At 38.4% G+C, this 22,257-nt stretch overlaps 1 protein-coding gene across 4 annotated transcripts in view; it reads right to left on the bottom strand.

Annotated features, from left to right (window-relative positions):
- Positions 1 to 1,581: 1,581 nt before the first annotated feature.
- The window catches only part of LOC145392200 (uridine phosphorylase 1), a 38,752-nt gene continuing 18,076 nt past the window's right edge, over positions 1,582 to 22,257 (bottom strand). For 3 of the 4 annotated variants that reach the window (XM_080266652.1, XM_080266651.1, XM_080266650.1), the window contains 5 exons: positions 17,061 to 17,322; positions 16,059 to 16,268; positions 15,420 to 15,558; positions 9,042 to 9,238; positions 7,849 to 8,468 (listed from right to left, as the gene is read on the bottom strand). In XM_080266652.1, coding sequence (XP_080122778.1) covers positions 8,292 to 8,468; positions 9,042 to 9,238; positions 15,420 to 15,558; positions 16,059 to 16,268; positions 17,061 to 17,322 — 985 coding nt within the window. In that variant the 3' untranslated portion in view covers positions 7,849 to 8,291. Of the gene's footprint in view, positions 2,204 to 7,848; positions 8,469 to 9,041; positions 9,239 to 15,419; positions 15,559 to 16,058; positions 16,269 to 17,060; positions 17,323 to 22,257 lie in introns of those variants that run through there. The other variant, XM_080266653.1, reaches the window with a different exon arrangement.

Raw genomic sequence — 22,257 nt, 5'->3', positions numbered from 1 at the left:
CCAATGAGGACTTACTGAATGATAGGCTACTAACAATGAAGCATGCAGGATATGATCAAAAAGTCTTCTTTCCATCACTTGCCTTGGGACCTTGTAATAACCAATCTTTGCCAGGGCAAAGTTCAGTCAGCTGTAGGAATGTTGACTTGTACTATACCTCCTAAAACCATAGTTTTGGGGGTTAGCCTGTAATGGCTAAAACTAAGACTAGTCTACCCAAAGGTTCTCCATTATTATCATCTGTTATTTTTGTTATTATGATACTATTATTATCACACACTGAACTATCAATCATACCTAAGGATGTAACTATATACAGTACTACAATTATATCCTTAAGAGCACCTTAACCAGAGGTACTATACTTCCATGGATTTTCCAGCAGTGCCATTCCTCTAAAGGATGAGATAAAAAATAAACAAATAAATATAAAAGTTCTGTTATGCTGGTACTGTAGTGATGAATTAGTATATTTAGGTATTCAGATAAGCATGATGTTAGGCATGATATTAAACTTTATAGTTCAGCAAAGTAAATCTGAACTTGAAGCTTTTAGGTGTTGGGGATATCTGTCATCTGAATTAGACTGGGAATACCACTAAATTCTAATGCTGGAAGTGGAACTCAATGTGGTTAAGCCGACATAGCAGCGATCCACTGACTTGGGGTAACCCTCACATTCATATTTTCAGCATACACTGTATGTCACAGGCTTCGAGGACTGAACTAACATCAAACTTAATAGGAATAATAGACCGATCAGGTAAAAAAATAAAAAGTAAAACAAAAAATAAAAAGAGAAAAGAAAAGAGCAGCCCAACAGTTAAATGGAATGTTACTGCTCTCACTCTCACTATTAACTTAGTGGATTCCCAAGATCAGCACTACTGAGCTATATGGAATCCTTCTATTCTATTTTTCTCACTCTGAGGTATGTAAAGGAACAATGAATCGAGGAGGAAGGGTGTTAGTCGACCAAATCAACTTCCAATGGGAGAGGGAAGTTAGGAGATTCATGAGGAAGATTGTATGTACACAGAGATGGTAATTTTTTGGCACCCTCTGCCCGCTATCCCTGGCTGGTGTGAAGCAGTAACCAGATCACATATTCACGGGCAAATATAGTCAATAGCCTCTTATAAAATTAAGATTCTATGCTTTCCTTACCTTGGCCTTCCTGCAGAGTCATGTCTCGGTTATGACAGGGAACTGGTCACATGACTGACTGCGAATTTAAGAAGATTACCACCTACACACTAACACTCTACCTACTGTCTGGGGTTTAGCAGGTGGCGTAAAGCTTCGTTAGTATACTTCTTTTAACTGACCTGGCCCTAGTGTTTGTCCTTTTGTAGCTTATTGCACATAGCTTAGTGGCAGGAATACATAACACTGCAGCTCCACATTATTTCCATAGCACTTCTTCCTGACAAGCATCATATTCTAATGTTAATCTATTGTTACAGCTCAGGATTCAAGAAGGAGAGATAGCAGCTTTGGGCCAGGATAGAGTGAACAAAGTATAGTTAATGATGGAAGGCTTGGCTATGACTTAGACTCCACCTGAGCATTGTGGTAGACGGCAGGCAGAAACTATACCTCATAAGTGTACATTACATAATTATACAAACCGGGTATTAATCTGCAGAAACAAATTACAATATCACACAATTAAGATTTCTTATGAAAACAATCTTCAGTTGTATATCAGCATGATTAAATGAGTGATCACAGAATTAAAGTTTCTCAGTATATAATCAGCAGTTATTTCTCAGTACGATAACAGCTACTTGATTTGTGCACTGAAAACAGATACTGTATATGTATGCAAGCAAGCATCAACAAAGAAGAAACCTGGTAAACAAACCTAGACAAAGGAAAGGCCAGTTATGTATCAGTAAGATGGTAGTGGCTAGATCTGCCTCTATGCCATATTTTGGAGTGCAGTCAGCTACAATGCAGAAAGCTTGGATGTGTTCTATCATCACCACATACTTTAGAAATTATGGAAAAAGGTTGGGAGCTTGTCCAGCTTCCCATGCTCCCAGCTTTAATAATAATGCCATCGGTTTTAGTAATACGTTCCCTATTGGATACTTTGGCAACTGCTGGTGAGTAACAAAGGTGATGGGACTGCTACCGTTACTCTTGGATGAAGCACAAGTGTAATTTTATCTCCCTGCTTCTGTGTTTCTGCTTAAACCTAGAAAAGAGGAGAGGAAAGCAGACATTAACACAAAGCACATGGCTACAAATTCTAAACAAGAGGGAACACTTCAAGCAATGGAGCTAAACAAAACCTGAAAATGTTTGAAATAAATATAAGGTTAAGAGATAACTACCTGAAAACATAAATAGCAAAAACAGTCCAAATTATTAACCCAAATGTGGAATGAGATATGGTTGCCATATTAAAAAATAAAAAAAAAATCTTTAAACCATTACAATTTTAGAATGTGGAGAATTTCATACTTATTACTGTATCACAAACTAAATCCTTCAATTCAGACATTTTCTGTTTACCACCAGCTAATTTTATTCAGCTTTGGAGAGACATATAGAACTGAAGAGATGTGATATTGCACTGACAAACTCCTTCATAACAATATCTTTCCTTTAAGTTGAATAAAATCATCTTGAGTGGCCTTATGAAAATGAAAATTGTGTCATCAGATTTAAGGGGTTAAGTGTTAGCAAAAAATGAATTAGACAGGGGCCACAAAGACAACCTGTTACAGTTACAGTTTTATTAGTCATATACTCTTCACACCATCAACAAAACATTAGAATATTCTTGCCTCACTGGGGTGAAGGTTAGCTAGTCAGGGTACCCAAAATTGTGTTGACAGTGTAACTCTGAGGAGACAGTGGTGGGATTTTTTGTATATTATGATCCGTGAGAGCTTACTAATCACCTGTAGATGGTATGTGTTGATTCAGTGTTTTAGTTTGGGAATCAAGTATCAGCCATTTTTTTTTTTTTTCCTGAAGATAATGTAAAGTTAACAAAATCTAACCAAAGTCTTCACTGAGCCAATATCTTTCTCATAGGGTTTGTCTTTTTGTGATGTATTTAAATTTTGGGAAGATACTTATCTGCCTACCTGGATAATGTACTGTCTGTATCCGTACTTTCAGTTAACCCAAGGTGTCCCGTCGACGTATGGGTACGTTGCAACATTTTGCACTTGCCAGTCCCGTCGACATACTGGTACGTCGTGCAATTCCAAGTTCATAATTTGCACAATTTTCAATTTTCGCGCGTGATTTTTCGTACGTATACACGGGACACCTTCCTCTATTCCTCTACAAGATGCCAAGCAGGGACAGTGCCTTACACCACATAACCTCCCCCCCCCCGCACGCTATTGTCTCGGCAATTCACCTGTTACCAGTGACCTGGCCAATAAAGACATTCAGGGCCAGAGTGATTCCCCAATCGATGAGAATGTGGAGGACAAAGTTTACATAGCATTAGAGGAAGAAACAGTCAGAAATGATGATCAGGTAATGTGGCAAAAAAAGGTCAGGTATGGTGATGAGTTAGTGAGTGAAACAATGCTTATAATGCCTATATTACTGTTTGAAAACCAATATACTCTCGTACTACATATAAAATCGTACCAAGTAAATAAATAAATACCATTTATGAGTGATGTGAAATAGTTACCCTCCCACAGAACTCGTTTTCTTTGGTGCCAGCCTGTTAGAAAACCCAGTAAGGTAAGGAGGTACTGCTACTTGGATCGAGTATTTTAAACCTCAGGCGAGCGATTTCTCTATGAATTTTAAATGTTTCTCACCAAAAGCGGAGGTTTTAGCAACAAAAAAAAAAAAAAAAAAAAAAAAAAAAAAAACACTTGGGATTGGGGGGTGTCGGAGGTGCGAAACAGCTCGGGACGTGACGGGTTAAAAAGCCATGACCCTGTAGTATATGAAGATTTGGGGTTTTATAGGTGCCTATCCAAAGCTTAAGTTGAAAAGGAATGACCAAGTGCATATGCATAGATTGTGTGTTTTATAAGCATCTACCGTATCGAAGCTATAAATAAGAAAGGATGATAAAACCATTCTACTATCATCTCATCTATAAAAATGACGCTGATAAAAGACCTGTGGCTGCTTGAGAGGGCCACTTCAGTTGTCTATGCATCTAATCTGTACACCCTTAATACATTAATATATGACTGGATGTAACCTGTTTTTGCTTTACTAGAAATCTGCATTAAACTGGACAACCAAGGTCATGTTAGTGTTCTGCATTATAGTAATGTAATACTATAATTCATATTGTAGAGTAACTGCAAGATAATACAATCAACTTTTATTCTAACTTGTCAGCAGCAAAGTAGAAGGTTTATGGCTTTCAGCTTAGTTAAAAAAGTACTTCTGTGTAACTGGTCTGGTCAGCTAACAGTTCTGTGGGTTGTTGTCTGTATAACTGTCTTAAGTGAGTGTTCAAATTCTTCAATCCATTTTTACCCTTCAATGTCCTGACACTTATCTGGCACTGGCAGATATACCTAAAGTTTGATAACAGTGCTGACTTAATGATATACCCCTTTGGTAATTTTCTTACACCTTAGTGCCTGTACAGAGGGAAATAATTTCAAAGGCTCTGCATACTGTATTAAAACTCCACACTGGAGGAGAGCATATACGAGACACTGTCAATGGGTCAGTTAATATTATGGTTTGGCACCCTGACTAACTAAACCATGTAACTAATGTGGCACTTGATGGTTATAAATAATGAAGTTGGCTTAGTTAATTCACAGGCCATTTTAAGAGCACAGGGCAGGGTAACTGATATGACAAGGTACATTATACAGTACAGTATAGTATTTGCATCAGTCACCCGTAAAATATAATGTGTTCTGAAGGAAGTTTTATCGACATATCAGATGGCCTGTCGTATATCTGCAAATGCCTGGAAATTAACTGACCCAAATTATTTCTTATTTGAACTTGTTTGTGACGTGTTCTGTGGTACGCAATAAAAGCTCTGGTCATTATTTAATAGTATTTGGTTTGAACTGCAGTAATAATACTGCTATGTCATAGGCTAACTAAGCTTTACTCAATATCACTGAGGACGAGTCTTTCCAGTGTGGTAATTATTCCAACAGATATGCCATTTGTCACTGAGTAGTTCTGTCATGTCTTGCTGTAAATCAACTTGACCAACAACAGTGCTTAACTCAATTGTTAAACACATAGAAAACTAAGGAACTTGTATTCAGAATCAGTAGAGGTACTTAAGTCTGTTGAATACAATATACCGGTGACATTTTAAGCAATTTCTGTACATCTATGCTAAGTAAATACATGAACAACAAGCTTTTTCTTTGGCTGATATATGTATCGTGAGTTGCAACTATCATTACAAATACAGTAGTAACAATAATAAAACATGAAGCAAAAGCAGAAGCCTCATTAATTTTGTGACATCTCTTTTTAATATTCACCAACATGGAAGCAATCTCTTTATGGCCACCCCTTACAGGATTAAGGCGTCTGGCAACAGACAGATAGACAGATTACATGTAACTTTGGTGAGTCCATTTGTAGTGTGAAGATTAATAATAATTATCATAATCCTTATCATCATTATCCATCATCATCCTAACCTCTTCCTTCCCCATCTATGGATCAGGGAGGTTAACGAAGGCTATACTGATGCCTGGCAGTTTAAAAAGCCTCACCTAAGCTGAATAAAAGCTGTCTGATAGCAAGAAGATTATACTATGTAAGACATCGCTGTACTGGCAAGGTAAATAATAATAAAGCTATAACACTCTGTGCACAATAAGTAATTAAAGAGATCCAATATCAAACCCAGTACTATCGCATGCTAACTCTTTCAGTATGATAGTGTCCTATGTTATTCTCGCATTGGAAGTACTGTACTCTGAGATGGTTGGGCAAGTGGAGAGAATTGAAGAATGAGGGACTGACTAAGAGTGTATATGACAGACTGATCAGGAGTGTGTGAAACTGACTTGAAGTGTATATGAGAGACTGACCAGGAGTGTATGAAAGATTGGCTAAGAGTGTATGTGACTGACTAATATATGAAAGACTGACTAGGAGTGTGTATGTGAGTGAAGTGGATCAGGGAAGGAGAAGGGGGGGGGGAGACTTAGAACAGGATGGATGGATGGGTTTGCAAGATATATATGAAAAGGCGTGTGTGTGTGTCGAAGACGGCAACTTGATATGGCAAGAGAGGATGACATGGAGGTGAATTGTTTATGGCCATCCTCTCTGGTAATAAGGCATCTGGTTACTCTATAGACAGACATCTTGACAATTTTATTCAGCTTAAGAGAGATTTTTGCACTGGGGGATTGTATACAGTTTTCAACAACCCCTTGAATATGACTGATCTCCCCTAAGCTGAGTAAGGTCACGTGGCCATAGCATAATAAAACACTTATCATACTGAAGGAAAGAGATACCTCAACCATCCGAACACCCGTCAATCCTCTCACCATTCCCCCAAAAGAGGATGGTAGACTGCAGGAAAAGGGCATCTTCATCCCGCAATATACTCAGTTCACATTCAGATGAGCCAGGATTTGCAACTCCTAATACTTGTAAACTCCATTCAGTTTAAGGGATATTTTTTCAACTGGAGGGGTTACAAACAGATATTCCATTAACAATTTTATCTAACATTTGAAATACCTCATGCTGATGAGGTTAATGAAATCTGAACCTAACCTCCCCAGTTCAAAAAGTCCCTCCTAAACCGAGCTAAAACATCTGGCGTAAGCGAGAGTAAGGCATAAAACATATCACTGTAATGAAGTGGCATAAAGCAATCACTGTACTAAACATTCTCAAGATCTGATTCCTTTCACTTGTAACAGGCCATTCCCTTCTACGCAAACACTGTAATAACTAAAAAATACTTGGTTGATCCCTTCTCTTCTACTCATAAAATAACTACAAAATATACTTCCGTTACACCATTTTCTTCTGCACATATAATATCCAAAACATTGCTGCTACTTCTGTTCCACCCATCTTCTCACACAAGGAATAAAAAATCCTTGTTTCACCTTGTTGGAAAACAAAGTACAGTGTAATAATAATAATATCCTTGAGTTGTTATATACTTTTTTTCTATTTTCATAAACTAAAAAAAATACTTTGCTAAACTCTCATTTTCTACACATGTAATAGCTATATAATGCTACTGTTACATTCAAATCAACAACCTTATCACTGCCTACTCATTTCCTATGCAATTCCTGGAAAAATATATTATGTGTGCAAGCTAATAACACCAAGAACAACTCCTACACATCTGTCATTTACTTCCTGGTGCAACTGCAAGCTAGTGCACTGGCTATATCCCCATTTCCATCCATAAATTGATTGACACACATATATAGCTTAGCAAAAATCATTACTTTCTTCACTTCCTCTCTTCATCCATTACACACACACATATCTTACCAGAAATCATCAATTTCTTCTCCGCTTCCTCTCTTTATCTATCCCTTATTGTACACACATCTTACCACCACCAACTGAGTTCTCTTTCCTTTCTTCATCTATTTCTTATTTCCTGTGCTCATAACTTGCTTTTCTTGGTGCAGAAATGAGCTTGTGCAGTTTATTTCCCCTTTTGTTCTCACTAACTAAGCACATAAACAGAATTATATCTTACCAGCACCAATTGATTACTTTACTTCTTCCTTTCATCTGCCTTTTCATTTGTACTTACCTATCTCCTGCTTCCTAATGACCAAACAGGGTAGAGTATATTTTCCTATTTCCACGCACTAGCTAAACTGACATGCCCACTTCACACTGTAATCCTTTTCCTCCATCCTACCTCTCAATTGTGTCAGTTCAGCCAAATCTCACTTTCAAGCATCATCTCCTACTCTGATCTGCCTCTACTCTACTGAATCCCTCTTCTGATCTCTTCTTGTTGTCTTGCCAAAGCTCCATTTAATCCAGTTTTTTAAGTAACCTCTTCTCCTCCACTCATGCCTTACTGCACCTCAGTCCTCTCTTATCCCTCTCCTATCCTCTCTTGTATGTTACCTGGTTTATGTTTAATTCCACTTCTTAACACAGCATCCTCTTTTCTTTGAATCCTATCTCTACTTCACGTACCCCCTCTCCTCTCCTTAGCTTATGTCTTCTCATTTTTGTAAGCTTCAACTTCCCTCAGTTCCACTTCTAAACATCCTCATTTCTTCCTATCCTGCCTCTATTCCAACTACTCCCTCTCCCATCCCCTCTTCCCTTAACTCTCCCTGACCTCTGCCTCACTCAAAGCTAGCAGACTCCTGCCTAACCATCTGAGCATGCTTGGACTTGGCTACCTGCTGTCCGCTGCGTTGGGGCTTGTTGAGGGGAAGGCCCATGTGCTTCTTGATGTACCGAGCCACCAGAATCTGCGGGTACTCCTGCCACTTGTTCAAGAGCTCCTTGGGTGTTGAGACCTGCAAAGAGAGTGGGGGAGTTTATACTGACTGTCTAAATGCAGCTGCTGGTTCCATATTAGCCTCCCCCCCACACAAGCATACATTCACTCTCTCTCTCTCTCCATCACTCATACTGTTTGAATACCGACAGTTTGCATCAATTCCTTAAAAGAGGATTGAGATGTAATGTGCAGAATAAATTGCTCTGTCTGATAGTTGAGTATTGTGCTACATCCAGAATGTTTTTTGACCTTTCAGATGGAGTCAGGATTCCAGGGGCGTGAATGGTGAATGAATGGGAGTGTGGCTCATTCAGTTTGTGAAAACTTTGGTTAATATCTCCAACTATCGATATTTTTTTTTCTGGCTCTGCATCCTACCTCACCCCACTTTGGGAGGGAAATAAGGTCTGGATGATGATTATGATGATGATGATGATTATGATGATGAAGGTGATGATGATGTGATGCTGATGATAATGATGAAACAGTGTTTCCAAATATCCAAAGCTCTTAGAAAACAACCTATTTTCTCACACCTACACTTTCTTTCACCATACCATAACCCCCATTAACAAATTCTCTCCCTCACCTGGTCTCCCTTGAGCCTATTCAGCAATGTGACGCAGATGACGGCGCCCCTGATGCCAGCATGGTGGCAGAGGGCGGCAAAACAGAGGGACTCCATCTCCATGTTAACAACGTTGGCCTCCTGGTGGATCTTGTTTAGAAAAGCAAGTTTGTCTTTCTCTGTGTAATCGCAGAATGCACCATCCAGTCGGCCTTGACCTGCGAGAGGGATATTGTCAGGTGTCATTATTATTATTATCATTATTCTTATTATCATCATCATCACCACAACCACCATTGTTGTCTTTGTTATCATTATCATAATCATCATCATCATCACTCATCACCACCACCACCGTCATCTTCATCAGCCTTATCTTTTTTTCCCCTCCAAAAGATAGGAAAATGGGTCATGGTAGTTCAAAAAAAAAAAAAAAAAAAAAAAAAATCTGTGTAGCTGCACAATACCCCAGCCAGCCATGATCTGGTGAGGTACAGGGAAAAGTAAAAATAAATATACTTACTAAGCCTTAGAAATGAGGTCACTATACTCTTTTTACTCTAACTTGGCTTAAAATTGTCATCTCTCCATCTTGAATGCTGACTTGTAACAAAAGATTAACACTAGAATACTGTGCTAGCCCCAAGTAGTGCTATGGAGAGGATGCAATGCCACAGTATTGATTTTTTCAGCAATTGAGCTATGTGAAAAAACCTGCAAAAGGTCGAAAAAATGGACCAAGTTAAGGAGAAAAGGGTATAATCTCGAAGTGCCATGGAAAGACTGTCTTTTTCAGTTACTGAGCTATGTAAAATAAGCTGCAATCGTAAGAAAATCTAGGGCATGTTACAGTGAAGGCAGTATAATAACGCTCACACTACACAAACATTCACTGAATAAATCCATGGTATCACATTAGTTTATATTTGTATTACGGCAATTTACAGAATTATTTATGGTTTTATCTTTTCACTCCGGCAAACCACGCACCCAAAGTCTATTTACTGAAATATAGACTTCGCACGCACCATCCGAACTCCGAAGTGACCGTGTTTCACTTTTCTTGATTTTGAGGGTAAACACATGGATTATTAATTTATGCTTATGCTCTCGTCGACCTCCTTTTGGGCAGCTGGGGCGGAATTAAGAGAGAGATGTATTTGTGATTCTCCCGCGTGACCTATAAAGCATGTATGACAAGATGTACTGATAATGTACATACTTCTCTGTTATATCTGGTCCTAATAAACAAATATGACACGTTTCTCATGTACATATCTGTTCTCTGTGACCTCTATTATGCAAACGTAATCAACTGTCCTTCACACATCGCACAGGTATCTAGCGGTAAAGCGAGAGACGGTCATTGATCCCAGTGTTATTTTTCACTACTATACGCTCTTCACCTTAACTTGGCCTAGATTTCCGTCCTATTGCGGCTTATATCGCGTAGCTCAGTGGCAGAATAAGACAATGCTATGGCTAACATCCTTTCCATGGCACTTCTTCGTAACTAGCATCATATTCTAGTGCTAATATATTGTTACAACTCAGCATTAAAGATGGTGAGATGACAATCTTAGGCCAAGTTAGAATAAACGGGGTACAGTGCTCGAAATAAGGCAGTGTAAATAAGCATCACACACACACACACACACACACACACACACAGGAACCCCCACCCCCCCACACAATTCGAGGAAATGCAACAGAAAAATGACGTTGTATACCAAGCAGTGTGGAAAAAAGATAAATATTTTCAAACATTCGTAATCTCATGTGAGCAATAACCTTCACGTGTGTACACAATTTTATTCGTAGAATTATAGGTGCACATGGGCTACTGTAGGAAAAAAAAACTGCAGATAATGTGCGCATACCATCAGTAGTACTAATACTACACACACACACACTAAAAAATTATAAGTGCATATGTAATACAGCGCGAGCGCACGCACGCGCACACACACACACACACATTAACAAATTATATGTGCATATGTAATACCGCGCACACACACACACACACACACACACACACACACACACACAAATTAACAGAAATCACTGGTGTACATGCAACACCACACACACACACATACACACGGCGTCGTCGGAGGTGGACGTCTGTACCGGCGCTCCATACCAGCTCAACACGGCCAGAGGCATTACCTAAATAAGTATCTTTGAATGAGTCAAGCTCTGTACCAGGTTAGACTAAACGATTTTTCATTATTAAAAGGAAAAGAAATAATAAATTTAAATAAGACTGGTTGAAAAAAAAAAAAAAAAAAACACGATGCGTTGAGTCAGCTGGGTTTGTTTATACTACAGCAAGACGGGGAAAGCGTGCATGCTTTGTAAGTACACACTCTGTTCATTTAGTATTACAAAATGGATCCATACTTCAGTAAAATAAATTTGGAAAAGAAAAGGGATAAAAGTAAAAAGCAAAATGATGATTTCTACCAAGAACTAGTTGAAGTGGAGACTCACAATAGACTGGTTGAACGTGTACACAAACTAGAAATGGCTTTCAAAAATGAAATTGATGAAATAAAGAAGCAAATGCACTTGCAAAGGGAAGAGATAGAAAAACTGGGAAGGGAGGCCAATAAGAAAGACACAACCATCAGTGAACTAACAGTGGAGTTGAATACCCTTAGGAAGAAAGTGAGTGAAATGGGAAGTACAGTAGTTAATCACGAGAGTGTTATGGAAGAGTTAAAAATTGACACAGAGACAATTAGACAAGCAAGCAGTCTTATGGACCAGAGCAGTGATATTGAGGAGAAGATAACACAGGTGAATGAAGCTGTGCAAAGCTACAAAAATGATGTAGAAATCACGTATGCTGAAATGGTGAAAGTAAAGAAAGACTTAGAAACAAGGGTGGAGGAAAAAAACATTAAAAAGGAAGTGAAAAGAATAATCCAAAACAATCCAAAGTTAGTCAGAGATTCAGTAGAAATAAATAAATCAATAGTAATCACTGGTATAGAAGAGGAAGAAATTAAAAACAAAATCACTAGAGACAAAAAGGAGATGGCAAATGTAATGAGCTTACTGAAAGAAGTATCAGAGGAAATCTGTAGTAAAGACATAGAGGAACACAAAAGGTTAGGGAAATACGAGAAAAGCAAGACCAGACCTCTAAAGGTGACTTTCCAGAGTGTAAACACTGTGGAAGAGATACTAAAAAATGCAAAGAATCTTATGGAAAAAGAGGAGTTCAAAAATGTATGGATAAAAAGATGTCTAACACAAGAGGAACTGGAATTACTGAAAGAGAAAAGGGAGGAAGCAAAAACAAAAAATGAGGGAAAATCAGAAGAGGACAAGAAGAAATTTTTTTACAAAGTAATAGGATTGCAGGTACGAAAGTGGTACACAAACAGGATGGAAGAAAAAGGAGGAAGTTAGTAGAACCATGTCATGACAAATATATAAGCAAGATGATAAAGTTGATGTACTCAAATGTGGATGGAATGGTATCTAAATTACTAGAGATGAATGATTATGTCAGAGAAAATGAACCACAAATAATATGCCTAACTGAGACAAAATTAACACCAAGGATATCCAATGACATACTAAACTTAGAGGAATACAATATATGGAGAAGAGACAGAAATTTAAAAAAAGGAGGAGGAATTATAATATTAACTAAGAAAAATCTAAAAGTCAAGGAAATAAACCTAGATATACCATCACAAGTAGAACTGATTGCAGTAGAGATCGACACATCTGAAGGTAAAGTAATTGTAGCCAATTTGTATATGCCACCCAGATCAAACACATGGGAAAGAGACGAATATGAGGACCTGGCAGAGAGTACAATTCAGAGTATAAGATCCTTGCTACATAAAATGGAAAAGAAATCGGAAAGAATTATACTAACTGGGGATTTCAATACAAATATAAATTGGAATACTCTAGATATAAATAGCCAAGAAAGCTGTTGGGACCAAAAGCTCCTGGATCTCGTACAAGAGTTTTTCTTAACGCAACGTGTGAGGGAAACCACTAGAAAAAGAGGCCTTGATGTACCTTCAGTGCTAGATCTAATATTTACTAGGCAAGAAAATGACATTGACAGTTTAATATATCACCCTCCACTCGGCAAAAGCGATCATGCAGTACTAAATTATAACTTCTGGATAGCATATGACATAGTAAACAGCAATGACAGTTACAAAAAGAGCCTAAACTATAAAAAGGGAAATTATCAAGACCTAAAGAAGTATTTCTTAGAAGTTGATTGGGAAAATGAGCTTAGAGGACAAGATTTAAATGCTGTATATAAAAATTTTTGTGAATTTTATGAAATAGGAGTCCAGAAGTACATCCCACAGCACAAAGAAGCAGATAAGAAAATACAGAAATGGTTCAATACAGAATGTAAAAAATCAAAAGAAAGAAGAGATTTGTTGTGGAATAGATACAGAAGACACAATAGTGAAAGGGCGTATAATAATTACAAACAGGCAAGAAACGACTATACAAGAATAAGGAGGGAAGCCCAAAAACAGTTTGAGGAGGATATAATAAATAAAAGTAGTGATCAACCAAAGCTGTTTTACAGCTATATCAGAAGCAAAACCAAAGTAAAAGATATAATTCAATCCATCACGGACGAGGGAATCACTTATACACAAGAGAAAGATATTTGTGAAGCACTAAATAAGAATTTCCAATTAGTTTTTACAGAAGAAAAAAATTTTGAGAGGGAATATGTGGAACACGCATGTCCACACATACTACCAGATATACAAATAGCAGAAAAAGTAATACAAGAGGAGTTAAGTAGATTAGACAGAGGAAAAGCAAGTGGTCCTGATGAAATTTCATGTTGGGTGTTACGAGAATGTGCAAATGAGTTAAGTAAACCATTATTTTTAATTTTCAAGAAATCCTTGAGTCAAGGGAAACTACCTGATATTTGGAAAAAAGCAAATATAGTCCCCTTATTCAAGAAAGGAAATAGACAAAATCCTCTCAACTACCGACCAGTATCACTGACCAGTGTTGTAAGCAAGGTATTAGAAAAACTTATAAGAAAAGCTTGGGTAAATCATCTAGAAGAACACAGTATGATAACAGAAAGACAGTTTGGTTTCAGAAAAGGAAAATCATGTGTTACTAATCTGTTGAGCAACTATGACAGAGTAACAAACACAATACAGGAAAGGGAAGGATGGGTGGACAGTATCTATTTAGATTTCAAGAAAGCTTTTGACACAGTACCACACCAAAGACTTTTATTGAAGCTGTACCATCAAGGAGGAATTCGAGGCAAACTGTTTTGTTGGATGCAAGACTTTCTCATAAAAAGAGAAATGAGGACAGTACTAAGAGGAAACTACTCATCATGGAAAGAAGTGACTAGTGGAGTACCACAGGGTTCGGTGCTGGCACCAATCATGTTTCTAGTGTACATAAATGATATAAACAGTAACACTGGAAATGAGAGCTATCTGAATATGTTTGCAGATGATGCAAAAATACAAAGGAGAATTACTAGCACAGACTCTTGTAGGGAGCTACAAGAAGAATTAAATAAACTTCATGAATGGAGTAGTACATGGCAAATGGAATTCAATGTGGACAAGTGTCATGTAATCAAGTTTGGTAAAAGTGGAAAAAGACCTGATTGGGATTATAAGTTAGAAAATAAAACCCTATACACATCAGAAAGAGAGAAAGACCTAGGTGTGATTATCAATAACAGACTATCTCCGGCTGACCACATCAGCGAGAAGGTACGGAACATGTATACACTGCTTGCAAATATGAGAATAGCATTCACATACATAAATGAAGACATGCTAAGAAGGATAATAACATCATTCATTAGACCAACCCTGGAATATGCATCAATAGTCTGGAGTCCTCATCTCAAAAAGCATATAGACAAGATTGAAAAAGTTCAAAGGGCCGCTACAAGATGGATACCAAGCTTAAGGGACCTAAGCTACGAAGAAAGACTAAATAAACTGAATCTACCAACACTACAGGAGAGAAGGAAAAGAGGTGACATGATAATGCTTTATAAGTGCATATCAGGAAAGGAGAAAATAGACATAAATGATTACTTAACATATGGAGAAGCATCAGCAAGAGGACACTGCAAAAAACTGCATAAGAAGAGAGGTGATAAAGACGTACCGTAAGGAAATTCAGTTTCCCAAACAGAGCAATTGATCAACGGAATGCACTACCGAATGAAATAGTGTGTGCCAAAACAATTCACAAATTTAAGGATATGTACGATAAATATGGCCTAAGACACGGGACAATACGAGCTTGACTCATTCCAGTAAAGATACAATTAGGTAAGAACAATTAGGTAAGAACACACACACACACACACACACACACACACACACACACACTAACCTTCATAGAAATCGTAGGTGCACATGGTCTTTCCCACAGTGACAGAGAAGGGGTCAGAGTCTTGCCTGAGGCCCTGCAGTTCGTGGGCCAGCTGCTTGTCCAAGATGGCGGGACGACGCTGCATCTTACCCAACACTGGCTGAAAGGGAGAGATGGAGAATGATGATGATGATGATTATTATTATCATTATTACTTCTGCTACCACTATTGCTGCTACTACTACGACTACCTGTACCACCACCACCACCACCACCACCACTACTACTACTACCACCAGGGAAAAGGAAAAATAATTCTATGGAGAATTTGCTTGGGTAAAAATAAAGGAAACAAGTCCTCTTATTATTATCATTATTATTATCTGCAGAGAAAAATAAAGGAAGTATTGATAGTTCCCCTCCCCCCCCCTCTCTCTCACCAGTTATAAGAATAGCTGCAAAAGACAACCCCACCCTTCTCTATTCATCTGTATATATGTATATATGCATTCCCTCCACCCTCCTCTCTCTTTCTCTCTCTCAACAACCAATCTTGATACTCCTTCCTGTCTTCCTGTTCTACCATACCGCCCCCCCTCTCTCTCCATCCATCCATCCATCTATCAACCATCTCTCTACCTTCTTATCTAGTTATCTCACCAGCTCCAAGAAGGGCTGCATAAGTCCATCCACGGCACTCTCAGATATAACCAGATTGCCTCCCTCTATGCCGATGCCCCCACAGGTGCCCAGACGGAAGAAGATGGGGTCCTTGCAGCGGGCGTGGTACATAAGTTTGATCACCTCGTGCAGAAGGATGCCCACCGAGGGAATGCCCATGCCGTGAGAGAAGCACAGGACGGGGCCAACCTGATGGGGAAGAAATCGTGGTGTTTTGCACATCTATTACGGAGTTGTTTATGGACGCATTTCACAAAGGATACGAGTCTAATCACTGGGGCGTAGCTACTGGCCTGATCTTTAGTCCCCTACTGGCTCCTCTACTTGAGATTTTGGATGCTTTAATATGTGGAGAATGTGGCTGGTCCCCCCTCCTCCCACCCCCACACCAGGAATGGGCTTGGCTTCATCTTGGCCCCCTCCATTTGCCACTGTCTAACCATACCGATGTGACAAAAGCCATAATATCCTTGTGTAGATTATTTTATATATATTTTTATTTATTTACTTATTTTCTGCCAAGTGCACAGTCAGGGATAAAAGTCTGCCTAGTCTTCCCCTTTGTCCACCTCACACTTAGGACGTGTCATCCATCTATGGACAGAGAAACATTCCAAGCCTCACTCTGAAATATTACCCAGTAGAGAAAAACTAGTGGTAGAATACATGTTAATATCACCAATTAGGCGAACTTTTGTCCCCGAATGTATCTAAAGTACTTGGGTAGCAATTCTATATTATATGTGGAATAGTGATACACGTGTAGTAATGGCAACAGCACCTGCTTGGCCCAGATTTTCGTTCTTTGGCAATTTCTTTCATGTACTTCAATGACAAAAAAATACATTAATATGACTCAATATCTTTCCATTCTCATTGTCGTGATTACTGTAATATTCTAGTGTTAATGCTTTCAAGATGGAGAGATGGCAGATTTAGGTAAAGTTAAAGTGAAACGAGTACACGTATATGCAATCCCACCTTATACATGGAGTAGCGATAGCTCTGGAAGGAGATATCAAGCAGCTGAGCACCGGCGGGCAGCTTATAGCCAATGTCGTCCATGATGAAGTTGGCGAAGCCCTCCATCCTCTTGGGCGTGCCTCCCATACACACGAACCGCACATCGCTGAACATCTCCTGCAGGTCATGCGAACCGGAGCCCAGGGCAAGGTGGTAGAGGATGTCCTGGTCCATTTCCGCAATGTGAGGGTTTCGGAGCTTCACTGAATTGTCTGGAAACCTGGTAAAGCACAACAGGAGAGTTTTAGATATATTTGTCGCCTTAGATGATAAAAGAAAAGTAATATATGTACTCGTAAATGTGAAACTTGGACTTCGTGTTTCATTTCTCCGATTGAGGAGGAGGAGGAGACCATTTCAGTAACGCGGAGCCTCACTGAGATATCCAGACACCGACTTGGAAAGAAAAATTAAATAATGAAAAAAGTTTGTAGCAGGAAATGAATTAATAAATATAGAATGCAGACGAGATAAATATATATATATGAAAGTTGGGTGCCATGTTCTATCAATGTAGGAGTTACGTAGCTTTACTGAGATAGCCGGAAACTTGGCTGGTGAAAGAAAGACCACTTTAGAAATGTTCGTAGGTGAAAAAAGTTTACTACCTTTTCGTACATTCACCGATCTAACTAATCAGCCACCCATTTCTCTCTCTCTCTCTCTCTCTCTCCCTCGCTCGCTCGCTCGCTTTTTTTCTCAGCCTATCAACCAAACCAAGGCTAAGGAAGTTGACAACCATGATTCTCAGGGCCTTTACTCTTCCCCCCTTCCCTTTCTCTTTCTCCACCATAGGCCTAAGGGAACGACCTGCCTAAAACGAGCTGCATAACCAGAAATTTCACTGGCAGGACGAAACAGGCGGATCTTTTAATATTCGCAAACGAAAAAAAAAAATGCTGAACCATAGATGTCAAAGCGTGTGTAATATTCAAAGATAGAAAATTCAAATATAAAACGAGAGAAAATTCATATATAAGAAAGGGAGAAAATTCGAATCTAAAAAGGGAGAAAATTCAAATATAAAAAGGGTGCAAATTCAATTTTAAAAAGGGAGAAAATTCAAATCTAAAAGGGGAAATAATTCAAATATAAAAAGGGAGGCACCTCAAATCTAGAAAAGGAGAGAATTCAGTTCTAAAAAGGGAGAAAATTCAAATGTAGAATAGGAGAAAGTTCAAATTTATAAAGGGAGGAAACTGAAATACAGAGAGGGAGAAAATTCAAACTACAACTACTATAATTATTGAAAAGAACATACAAACTTACTCATAATAAATAATAAAAAATCTAATCCAAGTAAATAAAACAGATAAAAACAAACCTTCCTATTGATCACGTTTGAATTTGACTGAAAGAATACCTGACCGCAATCACTGGCTTATGACTTTATACGAAGGGGTGATACTTAACCTGACGCACTTTGATAGCATGTTCTTATTTTTAGTGTCATTATCATCATGCTCTTCCTTATACTCTGATCATCACCATCCACTCACAGGTTTGAGCTATTTATTTATTTATTATTATTATTTTTTTTTACTGTAGATGATCTTGTTCACTTGATGTTACGTTGAAGGTGTTGTTATTGTTGTTATAATAGCCTTCCATCTAATCTGCTCATCGCCATCCACTCACAGGTTTGAGCGCTATGTTTATGACTTGCTAATTTTGTGCACTTGTTGTTAGGTTCTTCAGGCTGTTGTTGTTGTTGCTGTTTCTTATCGTGTCATCCTCTCTGATCTCCCAAGTAGCACCGGCCAATCAAAGGCGTGATGCAGATGTTATGCACCCCCCTCCCTCTCTCTCTCTCCGTGTGTGGAAAAATCGGCCATGTCGGTGCATTTCTTCTATTATTTATTTATTCATTCTGTCGAGTTGGGTTTTTCATGACAGGGTTGGGTGGGTGGAGACGGGTGTGCCTGACTCAAGGGTATTGGGTTAAAATGCACGCACACATCAACACACTCCCTTCAATGCTATGTCACTGCCCTACTTCGACATCTTCCCTACCCCTGACCTTGATAATGAATAAGAAATTGAATAAAAAATAAAACAAATACAGTACATCAATCAGTAAATGACGTTCCAAAAGTAATGTTTCTTTTTCTTTTTCTTTTTTTTAATACTCTCCTGCAGTCAGAAAAAAACTCCATTAGTAGGCCTATCCTTGGCGCACTAAGATTTCAGGTACTCCTACATAAGTAAATAAATAAAATAAGCCTAGGACCACCACCTTCGTTTGTTGTACAAATGCTCTGTATACCTTTACAACAATAAATATTTCAAATCAATCAGATCAAACTAGGAATGAATTGTTACTTCTATACTCCCGAGCATAGCAATAAAACAACAAATATCAAATCATATCAAATTAAAAAGCATTCCATCTTCCACCTCAGCATCTCTCCTACTCCACCGCTTAATAAATAAATAAATACATACATAAATAAATACATATAAATAAATAATCTGATAACTAATTAAACACAACCAAATAAATAAATGACGTAAATGAACCCAACTGCCTTAGATTAGATTCCCGCGCTCGGCAACAAACACTTCGTCACGCTTGCTGTTATATCACCACTTTACCATCTCGGCTACATCACAGGCTGATAAGATTACGTATCGGTGGCGCACTTTCCATTTCCCACAATACTGCCCTAATCATGCCCAAAAATAAGGGATTGCTGAGTGTTGTAGCTTCATTTTTTTTTTTTTTTTTTTAATGGAAGAAAGAAGGATCCAAAGGCCAGGAGTCCGCAAGATTTTTCCTTCCAAGAAAAAAAGAAAAAGATAACAGAGCCAGTTTCAAGGTCCGTTCATTGCTGTAACTCTACCTAAAATAAGGGATAGAATACAGTATCATTTATGTATCCGAATATTACTTTAAAAATGAAGGGTTATGGAGCCTGTAGTACTTTTTATGTATCCGATTATTGCTTTAACTGTAACATAGGGTACATAAACTATAACGTCTTTTATGTACCCGACTACTGCTATTAAAATTACGAGATTTGTAGAATGCAGTACAGTACTTACCTCTGTATTCGAATATTACTCCAACTGTAACCAAAATAAGGAATATGTAAACTATACTATTTTCTATGTATCTGAATATTGCTTTAACTGTATTCCTCAAAAATGAAAAGCAGCATTTTACATGTACCTGATTATTGCTCTAACCGTACTGAGAATGAGAGGTATGCTGACGAGTTTCTTTATGCATCAGAATATTACTCATCTGTAACCACAATACGGGATACAAAACCCACAATACTTTCTATGTTTTCTTTGTATCCGAAAACTACCTTAACCTATGAATAACGTTAATGAGATGGATGATAATGAATGATGTCTGCCTCTCTATAGCCAGACGCCTTTATCCCGCAAAGGGTGGCCACAAACAAATCACCTCCATGTCTCCCTCCTGCCATTTCGCTCCCCCCACCCCCAGCTCACACCCCCTCTCTCACATACCTCTCCACTCCATCCCTCCATCTCATCCTCGGTCCCCCCCTCCCTCTCCCCTCTCCGCTCATATACTCTCCTCGTTAGTCTCTAGCTCTTCATCCTATTCGTAATGAAATATTGGTAAAGATGAAACCGAAACCCATACTGTTCTCCATATACTTTAGTAATGCTTGTAGATGCTCAAAATTCATGTCATATATATAAATTTGTGAGGGGAAAATATATAATGACATTTTATATAAACTGCGAATATCTGGCTGGGTAAAAACGCAAGACGCTTTAGAGGACCGCCTTCACGTGGTGGCATCAGCATAACCAGGCGGATCAACTGCCTGGTAAAAGTAAATAAACAATAAATGAAAACAAACACGTCCCTCAGCTACTTCCTCCCCCCCTCCCCCCGGGAAAGGAGGATGGTGGGCTACAGAAAGGGAACTCAAGCCTGCAGTCCAATGGATTCACGTATCATAGACGCCACAACAATAACAGTATCAACAAACCACAAAGAACCATCTATAATTCCTCAATGCTGTATTATTCTACTGTATTTTGTTTCTTTAACCCCTTCATCACGATTTTTTAATATAGTCAGTAACTAAGGACAAAACTGAATAATCTCGGTAAATTACGTAACCATGCCGTAATATGAGAGGGGACGAAACCTGTACCGACCACCTCTCCGCCTCCTGCGAAATGTGACCCGTTCACCTCCACGTAACTCTCTCTCTCAGTGTTCCTACGTTGTGAAGTATAAAAAAGTTTCTACACACCTGTCTCACATCCTTCCCCATCCCCTATCTCTGTCGTTTCGCAGGACATGCCAATATTCATGTGTACAAGTATACATAACATTGATACACACACACACACACACACACACACACACATATATATATATATATATATATATATATATATATATATATATATATATATATATATATATGCTGCGATTTCCAGTCTTTCAAAAATAGGCATCTAGAAATGAATACATATTACCTAACGTTCAGTTTGTTCTTTCTAATATTATTATCGTTTCGGTTTTCATATTCCGACCTCAGAATCTAGAGCTATCCTTTCTGCATAAAAAATAACCGCTCAGTTATCAAGAAACCAATAAACCGCACACCATCAACGAATTACTGAGGTATGACACCAAAGACGAATATATAAATAAATAAATAGTAAAAATAAAAGCCTTGAGCAAAACTGTAGCGGTAAACACGAATAATATCAACGCAATTATCACCCCTTAAAAAAAAAAAAAAAGATAAAATGTTTCTAGCAGAGAGAGAGAGAGAGAGAATGTCCATAAATTCTCAAGAAAGGGCGAGGGAAAGTCATAGCTCACGTGTGCGTTGTCGGCCGAGGAGATAAATAAGCTGATGAGATAATTCGGCAGGATGAGATAACTTGGCTCCGGTCCTGTGACAGTGTAGATAAATAAAGTGCTTGAGGACAGTGTAGGTATGGGTACGGTCATCAGTAAAGGGTTGTTTGGGTTTATGTCACGCCGATCCTCACTCCTGGGACGGAATCTCTCTCTCTCTCTCTCTCTCTCTTTCCTTTGGGGTTCTCTTAATCAACTTACTTTACTCTTTTTACTCTAATTTGGTTTAAAACTGTCTTCCCTCATTTTGAATACTGAGCAGTAACAATAGATTATCACTAAATCATG

Source organism: Coenobita brevimanus, chromosome 21, assembly GCF_032717465.1.
Source record: "Coenobita brevimanus isolate Jiangsu-jjx chromosome 21, ASM3271746v2, whole genome shotgun sequence".
Classification (NCBI taxonomy): domain Eukaryota; kingdom Metazoa; phylum Arthropoda; class Malacostraca; order Decapoda; family Coenobitidae; genus Coenobita; species Coenobita brevimanus.
The sequence above is the reverse complement of the archived record's forward strand: the minus strand, read 5'-3'. Positions and strand labels throughout refer to the sequence as shown.